This window comes from Gopherus flavomarginatus, chromosome 12 (assembly GCF_025201925.1).
Source record: "Gopherus flavomarginatus isolate rGopFla2 chromosome 12, rGopFla2.mat.asm, whole genome shotgun sequence".
Classification (NCBI taxonomy): domain Eukaryota; kingdom Metazoa; phylum Chordata; order Testudines; family Testudinidae; genus Gopherus; species Gopherus flavomarginatus.
In genome coordinates this window covers 48,288,142-48,297,721 of record NC_066628.1, presented here as the reverse complement: position 1 = coordinate 48,297,721, position 9,580 = coordinate 48,288,142, and the positions used below count along the sequence as shown (strand labels likewise).

The 9,580-nt window shown below is 44.2% G+C and overlaps 1 protein-coding gene across 1 annotated transcript; it reads right to left on the bottom strand.

Moving 5' to 3' along the window:
• Positions 1-776: 776 nt before the first annotated feature.
• SOX9 (SRY-box transcription factor 9) lies at positions 777-4,863 on the bottom strand. The gene is made up of 3 exons (XM_050920814.1): positions 3,800-4,863; positions 2,329-2,582; positions 777-1,624 (listed from the first exon to the last, which is right to left on the bottom strand). The coding sequence occupies exons 1-3, from the start codon at positions 4,228-4,230 to the stop codon at positions 834-836; spliced, it is 1,476 nt and encodes a 491-aa protein (XP_050776771.1). The 5' UTR covers positions 4,231-4,863; the 3' UTR covers positions 777-833.
• Between the last annotated feature and the right edge of the window lie 4,717 nt (positions 4,864-9,580).

Sequence of the window (9,580 nt, the reverse complement as noted above, 5' to 3'; positions counted from 1 at the left end):
CTCTGTCTTCTCCTTGCACTGGAAGGCAGTCGTATAAGAATCTCGAGGAAAAAAAATATTACAGGGTTGCTTTTAAGGCTTTTCATCAGTGCTGCTTTAAGGCTCAAGGTCTTTAAAAAATAAAACTAACACATTCTCCTGCTGGCTCTCTCTCTACTTCCAAGTTAGAAAAATAAAGCCTATTTTGTTTTTAACTCCTTGCATCTCCTAGGTTGCACAGCTGACCAAAGCTTAGCCTGATGCCAATTACTGTTTAACAGTTTTTCTTCCTAATTAATGCACACCGTTTTATTTTATTTTTCTTTAAAGAAATTACTTTTATCTATACAAAAATACCTCTGACTGCAAGAAAAGCTAGGACTGCTCCACTAAGTGTTGTTTTAGCTGTTGGAAAAATAAGAGCATTTAAAAAAAATCTCTAAAAATATATATAAATCCCCTCAAATTGGTAACAAATCATACACAGTACATACTAAAAATATTTAAAATAGAGAATATTCCTCACAGAGGACTCTGGGTATTTTTTTTCTTTTTTTTTCTTCTTCTTTTAATTACTGCTAAAAATAATTACGAAAGTCCAAACACAGGCAGACGAGTTGGCCAGTGAGAAAGCTCATCTCTCGCCCCTGAATCAAGGTTAAAGTCCAGTCCTTGGAATGTCTGTAGCGAGTTTTGCTGGTTCTCAGCAGAGCGGTCTGGCCACTTCCTGAAGGGTGCTGTAGTGCAGAAGGCCCGATGTATTCTCTTTTTTCATCATCTTTAGCGTTAGTGTCTTGAAAAAAAAAAAGTTGGAGACAGTTCTTTTTTCTCTCTTGTTGTTGTTGTTGTCACCCTTATGGCCTGGTAAGCTGTGTGTAGACAGGCTGTTCCCAGTGCTGTGGGCTGTGGGTCTGGGGAATGGAAGGGACTCCGGTAGTGTCTGCAATGGGCGTGTACATGGGCCTTTGGGTGGGGTTCATGTACGTGAAGGTGGAATAGAGGCTGGTGCTCTGGCTGGCCGCATGGCTGTAGTAGGAGTTGGAACTCTGGTGGTCTGTGTAGTCGTACTGCGAGCGGGTGATGGTCGGGTAGGAGGAGCTGTAGTGCTGGAGGTTGAAGGAGCTATAATTGAGCTGCTGAGGGGAGTGCTGCTGCTGCTCGCTGTAATGGCTGGGGCTGAGCTGCTCCGTCTTGATGTGTGTCCTCTGCTGGGACTGGCCCTGTTCGCTGCTCAGGGTGGTCATTGTGTGCTGTGGCTGGGGCTGGGCCTGGGGTGGCGGCGGCTGCTGTGGCTGCGGCTGTTGCTTGGACATCCAAACATGCCCGGCTCCAGCTTGAGTGGCTGATGTGCTACTGATTCCATAGCTGCCGCTATAGGTGACTTGACCGGATTGCCCGTGAGTGGCTGGGACTCCAGGGTGACCGTTGGGTGGGAGGTACTGGTCAAACTCATTGACATCAAAGGTCTCTATGTTGGAGATGACGTCGCTGCTGAGTTCCCCAATGTCCACATCCCGGAAGTCAATATGGGGCGGCTGTCTTCCTCCTTCCTGCAAAGGGCGCCCTTCTCGCTTCAGGTCTTGCTTCCCAGGCTGGACATCTGTTTTGGGTGTAGTAGGAGGGGTCGGGGGCCCCTGGGACTGCCCTGGAGAGGAAAAGAAATAGCACATGCAGTCATGAGTTTACTGCTTCACTTGCAGTTAAATTAAGTGAGCTCTATCTCTTTAGTTGATATGGCACACAGAGAGACCAATAAGGCCCTGAAATCAAAAGTGAGCTGTTTTTTATAAGCAGGAGGCGTTGTATAATGGTGATAACTCAGTTAATGGTTAACTCAAGATCTTTGGGGCCCTGGCAGGTACCACTGCTTTGCCCCTGAAGTCAGTTGCGAAGGGTAACACACACGTTTCCAGGTTTGTAACAAGAACGTGATATGTATCTGTGTAAATATGTAGCACCAGATAAACGATGGGGCTTTTGAGATGGCATGCGGCTCAAAGTGATTTTTAATTTAATTTCCGAATTAAAAAGCCAAAAATGGGAAACCATCAATTGAAACTTTGTTGCAACGAGAAAAGTTGGTGAAAAAGTCTGAAGCCTAGTAAGCGTGTTTGTGTGAGTGGATCTGACACTGGATCCAGCTCTCGCAAGCCGTATCTGCTGTTTTTCTGTCACTCTGTCTCTATGCAGATTGCGTTTGGAGCCTGGTTCAGAACACAGCCTGAGCTGTGGAATCACAGCCAGCATCTCCGTAACGTACAGGCTGCTGTGTGTCTCCCTAGCTACCTAGTCCAGCATGTTGGGCCCAGGAGTGTGTGTCTGTCTCACTGTGTACAGTTGCATATTTACCAGAGTGCTCCCCGGGAGAGTGAACCTCGCTCATGCTGGAGGAAGACTGAGGAGAATCTGCCTGCAGGGCCTTGAAAATGGCATTGGGGGAGATGTGTGTTTGCTCGGAGCCCTCCTCCTGCTCCGACTGCCCGTTCTTCACTGACTTTCTCCTCCGGGGCTGGTACTTGTAGTCGGGATGGTCCTTCTTGTGCTGCACCCGCAGCCTCTCGGCCTCCTCCACGAAAGGGCGCTTCTCGCTCTCATTCAGCAACCTGGGCAAGACACAGGGGAACGGGGGGTTAGTTGCCTCTCCAACAGCAAGGGCAGCTTACAGCATGGGGCACTGCTTAGAGGGCAGGCTCCAAGGGGCCCCCTGCCTCGACCTGCCATAAAGAGCCATGCACACCTAGGGTGCTACAACTGTCAGCTCACACTACTACGGCCAGGTGTGGTGCAGATTGCTGCACCCCACCCCCAGTAATCTCCCCCCTCCCGCAGCCTTCCTTCTGCACACTCCATCCTGTATGACTACCACAGCTCCCCTGCTCCAGTTTGGCATCTCTCTGAATTGCAGTTCCCCTTCCTCTGCGGCCTGCCTCTTGCCATTGCTTCACACTCTCTTGCTGCCCTCTCCCCCCCCTTTCCATCCCCCATGAAACTGGCAGATTGTTTTGGTGGCCAAACAAGACACAACAAAACTAGGGCAGTGACTTTCTTCTCTCCCTCTGGGGCTGGTTGGAGCCGTTTCCCCCTGGAAGAAGAGTGTGTGCACACACTGATTCAATAAAAAGTGTAGATGACTAACACCCTGGATGGCTCCGGGCACCGCCTCTGGAGGTCCAGATTCACTCAGAACTTTCCCCTTCTGCTGCAAATTTAACTTTTTTGTTTTGTTTTGTTGTCTCCTGCAGTCCCAGACTAAGCCCCGGCCAGGTGACTCACTTTCTTTCTCTTTCCCCTTCCTTCCTTCCTCTCTTCACTTTCGATGCTGAAGAAATCAGGCCATGCACCATTCTCCAGAACCACCCACCACTAGCTTGGCACAACTTTCCCAACTTTCTGTCTCCCCCCCGCGATCATTTATTCGTTTGTGCACATCTGATGCCATTTAAATGAAGCCCAGTTTTCTACACACGTTGCAAACCTCCCTCCTCCTTAGCACCAGTCACTTCCCAACCCCTGCCAGGGACTCAAAGGGCTCTTCTCAGCTTTCCACAACCCCCTCCCGGACCAGAGCCCCCCTCCTTAGCCAGGCAGGGCAGAAAAGCCACCTGAAAGTCGAGGAGGCCAAGCCCAAGTAACCGCCTGCCCCAGTTTTTGCCCCAGTGCCAGCTTAGCTGCATTTCCCCATGCACACGAGTTTGCCAGCAGCACACACCCTGCTGCCAGCAGCAGCTAGCTTCCCAGAACCGCCTGCCCGGGCCGAACTTCTCCCTGCTTTGCAAGCCAGGGCCCTTTACCCAAGTCCCCCCCACACCCCTTCGCTCACCTCCAGAGCTTGCCCAGCGTTTTGCTGAGCTCTGCGTTGTGCAGATGCGGATACTGGTCCGCCAGCTTCCTCCGGGCCGCCTGTGCCCACACCATGAAGGCGTTCATGGGTCTCTTCACGTGGGGCTTGTTTTTGCTGGATCCGTTCACACGGACCGGCATGGGGACCAGGGTCCAGTCGTAACCCTTCAGGACTTGGCTGACCGCCTCTCGGATGCACACCGGGAATTTGTCCTCGTCGCTCTCCTTCTTCAGATCCGGATCGCCCTTGGGGAAAGTGTTTTCTTGGGGTCTGGTGTTCTCAGTGTCCGATCCGGAACCAGAAGGGCAGGGGGACCCCGCGGAGTCGTCCGACATGGTGGGGCTAGGGGCGCCAGAGATGCATTTGTCCTGCTCGTCTGTCATTTTCATGAAGGGGTCTAGGAGATTCATGCGAGAAAGCGGCAGAGGGGAAAAACAGTGGGATGAAAATCAAGGGGGTGGGGGACAAGGAGGGGGGAGGGAGGGATTAAAAATAACAATAAAGTGGCAAAGCCGCTTTAAAACCGGCTGGGTTTGTGGTGGAGGAAGCAAGGAAGAGATGGAGGAGGGAGTTGGGGGTGGGGGAGAGAAGGAAGGCAGCAAAAACTTTGCAAAAGAAACAAGAAAGTTTTGCGTGGTGAACAGCAGCCTGCAGGAGGAAAAAAAAAGTTTGTTCACAGCCCACTGCAAAGTTGCTGCTGCAGCGATCTGCTCTCAGAGACGTGCATGGACCCAGCTCTGAGGATAGTCAAAAGGGGCTGGAAAAGTTTGGAGTTAGTCTTATTAGCCCCCTCTCTGTCCCCTCTTTCTCTCTGCCTCTCAGAAGAAGAAAAACAGTTCCTTGGTTTTGGAAAGTTTTTAAGGCTCCCAATTTCACCTAGGCAATTTCAAGCTCAGCTCTCCAACTCTCTCTCCGTGTCTCTGTAATAAATACTCTCCTCTTCTATTTCACCTTAGAAACTTTCAGCCAATGACAGCCCTGCCCCTGGGGGGCTGGCACACAGATGATTGGCTACAAGTTTTTTTTTTAGGGAGGGGAGAAATGAGCGCAGCTCTCAGAGAAGGGGAAGAAAAAAAATACAGAAAAGTAGAAGTGTCTGAGTTTACTCTTTGTACTTCAGAAGTTTTGTGATGCCTTAAAAGTAAACTCTTCTTTATTTCATATTTGTCTAGGCAAATGTTTATTGTTTTCAGTGGGACTATGGACAGTCTGCTGGTCTATAAAAGATACTCCAGGGGTCAAATTGCATCACACAGGTTGTGTGCTCCTAATTTGCACTTACTTTGGAGAGGAAAAGAACTTTCTGTGAAGTAAATGATTGTGTGATTCGCCTCTCTTTGTTTTTCACTATACTAATACCTGTAGCTTGTTTTTAAAAATACACTTGTCATCAAGGAGGATGTGATGCTCACTGCTCTGCTGCTATTCTTTAATTAAAACCAGCATGGTTTAAAGCCACGCGCAGGCTTCTTTGATAATGCGGTGCTTTAAGTTCTGTACACACAGATGTAGAGCTAGCTTAACTCTGCAAAGTTGTGTGACAATTTATTGCTGGGCTACCTTGTTCACAGGCTGGTCTTCTGGTTTGTGACTGTAGTTTGAAGACACTAGTAATTTATACGGTGTCAGTATGGTGCAATTGGGCTAGTAGTCTTAAAATTAAACCTTAATTATTCAGTGGTATGAAACATGCTAAGCAAAAGTTTGGCTACTTTCTGTATTTGAATACACTAATTAACTTTATGTACCGCTCTCGTCCATCGCTGTAACTTGCATTTATAGAGCTAACCGATTGCATTGACGTTTCTCCAGTCCGCATATTTGAGCGTCATAAAGTTAAGATGTAAGAGTGATAGTTATTTACAACAGATTTGTTTGCAGAATGAAATAATGAAGACATTAGGGATATACATGCTCAAGTTTGTTAACTGCTAAGCGAGAACAGTCTCAACATATGCAAAGACCATATCTAAAATAGATGCAAAATAATGTAATAAAACATGACGTTTACTGATACATAGCATTTCCCCCAGCATTTAAACCCAGAGATTCTCTCTTCCAGGAGATTTACTTGCATGATATAGAATGCAAATCTTTGCCTCTATATTTGCAGAAAGACTATTTTTCCTGCTGCAAATGTTTACGTTTTCATTACACGTTTTGAATATCTTTTTGGTTCTCGCTAGTAAAAGTTTAACTCATTTTCAGTTTGCTCTTTATCTACTGTTCTTTAGGGGCCGATAACTGGTGTAGAACATCCAAGATGTATTTGTTTTGCAAAGCTGGTATAATTCTGAAACAAACAGGAAGGGAAAAAATTGAGAATTTTATTCCTGATTTTAAGCACACCCCCAAGTGATAATTAAACAAGTTTACTGTGTTATAAAGATAGAGATGAAAATAGTTTTCAACATACCTATGTGATTATTTCTTCTCATAATTAACAGGTTAATGTCTCAACATATGTAGATGCACAATCATATCATACACATGCCTATATTATCTCGCAGTCACAGATCATTAGATATTTACCAGAGCTACTGCAAATAAAACTTAACTGTTGATAGAAATCGTTTAAAATAGGAGAAGCACCCTCATTGTTGTCATGTTGTTTGATCACTGTCAGGCACCATTTAGTGGGTTTGCTTTGCTTTCTGTGCGTTTGATACTCACATTTCATACTCCCCGTTTCTTTTTTTTGGAACTTTTACAGTTGTCAACAATCACCTTTCTGCTGGTGAAATGTAATTCTTTTCTTCATCCAGAGGGGGCGCCAAAAGCCCAGAAACTAACCTCAAACTTTTCGCTTCAGGAGACTTTTTTAGAGCAGGCTTCTCGCTGCATCTGGAGTCGTCTTTGACAATGCGATTTATCAGCTCGAGTCATTTTACCTTTCACAGGATTCAACAGCAAACGTTACGTTGCAAACCGCGAGGAGAAACTCATCAAAGTGTTTTCAGCCACTGATCAATGAAACGGACAAGATACCAAATAGTTATAAAATACCGTATGGGGAGGCGGGGGGAAAGGAGTTTTTTACCTTTTGCGGGAAATCTACATATTCTAATGAAAGTTATTCTGGTGCATTCCCCCCCCCCCAGTCCATTTTTTGTTTCAAGTGTTATCAATCCCTAATTTACTTTTGATGCTGCTATAGAAGAGCTCTTAATATTTTTCTAAGGTTGATTTGGGAAAATTAAGGAGTAAAATGAGAAATAACTAAATAATTAAAAGAACTCATTCATTCCAAGACTACAGCGGGTTGGTCACACCCTACAGTTCCTCACACACGTTTTCTAAAAGGTATAATTCATAGCTCTAATCGAATCAGTCTAGAATTCGCGATGCCCTTCTGTTGCAATTTCGCGGCGTGTTGAAGTATCTCCCGGGCAGAGCCTATGCCTTGCTTAGGAAGGTTTCGGTTGCCTTCCAGCCTGATTGGGGACACTCTTTCACAAAGACTTGTCTCTGTCCTTGCACACTTTCAATCTGGGCAGCAACACACGATTTTTAAAGAGTTGCCAAATTGGCCAAACTCGATCAGCAAAAATAAACAAACGCATCACAACCCACACGTTAAAAATCGCAGCCATTTATATTTCTTTATACATGGCTGCAACTTTTAACGTGTCTTTTGAGATGTGCTTAAAAAAAACAAACCCCAAACATTCCCCCTTCCTTTGCAGTGAAATGTTTAGCACCTCCATTGTTAAATGTAGCCTTTTTCAATACAGCAAACGAATTGTCAGAGATGATAACACGGTTATTATCTAGGTTGGGAATAAGATACAAGTTGTGCTAATACTTCAAAGGAAGAAAAAAAAAGACACAGCTGAGAACTGAATTTCGGAGCAGACGCTTTTTAAAGACTGCAATTCCGAATTGAACCTAAGGGTCTTCCCCCCACGCTTCCCTGTACACTAAATGAATGATCAAATCCTCTAGGGCCAAAGTAGGGGGACACATGTTTTTGCTGTAGTTTTCCTTATAAAATATACAGTGCCTAATTCTGAATTCAATTCAAGCCCCGATGTCGGGTTTTCCCCTAAGTGCTTTATTAAAACTGCTTCAGTTCGTAGCCTTTGTTCTGTTAAACAATTCCTATAGATAGCATTGTCGTGCTGGGTGATAGTACATTTGAGAGGGGGCATTTTTTGTAAAAGTGCAATTATTTTTTAAATGGAATTAGAAATTGTGTCTGAAAAAATAAAAAAAGGCTTAGGGGGAAGGAGCTCTGAAGAAATCAATTTGAATAAAAACTCCCTGTTAGACCCTTTCTGTATTTGCTGTCTTTCTCTGGAGTTTTTGCTTGGAAACCTCTGGCAAACAGATATCTTTGGGTGAGCTGAAAGGTAAGTGTATGTCTTATTTATAGAGTCTTTGTCTGAAATAATAGGGGAGGTGAGAAGAGGATTTGTTTTTTCTTATGATTGCCTGCAACACTTAAAAACATTGCACAGTGTTACAGATATGACTGGACTAAATATGTAGCAGAGACCAAATAGGAAGATATTCTGAGATTTGCATCAATATTTGGGATGAACATAGTTAATCTATTCTTAATATTTAGATGGACAATTTTGGAAAAAAAATCTCTTACCAATTTAAGACTCAGATTAGCTATTTCAGGAGGCAAATTTAGCATAGCACATCTATTTTTAAATGTTTGGTATAGACATATCAAAGAAAGCTCAACCAATACATTGTTCTTCTCTGAGCTGGAACCGGCAAAGCAAAAAAATCTGAACAAATGTACCTGGAGGAGAAGGGGGGGGGGGGAGTGACAACAGATTGTTCCATGCTGTTATTGCTGATTGATGGGCAAAGAAAAAAAAATCCCATGATTTTGGAGGATAATTGACTTAATGAAAAATGTGATAGAACATTTTTCATTCTGAAAGTCCATTTGTTGAAAGAATTCTGCCTTTTCATGACAAAAGAATCTATTTTAACAAAAGAAAGTGGTTTAACAAGTTTGAACAATAAACAAAAGGAAAATGTAAAACAGATATCGTGCCGTTTCATAGTTTCCATATTTTTTTTAATTAAAAAAGCCCTGTTCTACAGAATAGTTAAAAAGTGAATCTGATTGATCCGATTGTCCATATGTCTGCGGGTAGAATGGTTTCTACTGAACTCCTGTTTTATACAACAGGTTAGTGTGTTTTAGATTTTAATCTTATTTTACAGGGAGTATTCAAGCTGAGGCTTCAGGAAAGATTTTTGACAAATAAGAATGTGAATTACAATCCTCATCTGATTTTTTTCTCCCCTTGGGCTGATCCAGGTTATTTAGTTATCTCAGGAAACCCTCCTTCTAAGCTACTTAGCAGAGAGGGAAAGAGACAATCAGTATAATAGCAAAGGGACTAATATCCACACAAGACATTAAATAAAGATTTTTCTCTCAAATCCTACAAATATTTACCAGAGCCATATTGACATGAATCAGATGTGTTTGCTGAGAGCCGGCTTCTGCATTTACATGTAAGTCAGTTGTAGTATACTGAAATGAGCAGGGAGCAGGAGAGGAAGAAAGGAGGATGGTAAATTCACCTTCATGTTTTCCTTATGAAGTCCAGTAATTTCTAAAGTCCATTGTGTCTCTCCTCTCTACCCCAGACTCTGATTACACCCCCCTACCCCGTGAAGTCGTCACGCTGAAATTGCTGACAGCCACTTGTTTGCATAGTTGCCGGCTATGATGTCACCAACACAGCCCTGGGATCTCTCTGCTGGGTCAGAACAGACTCTTCATTT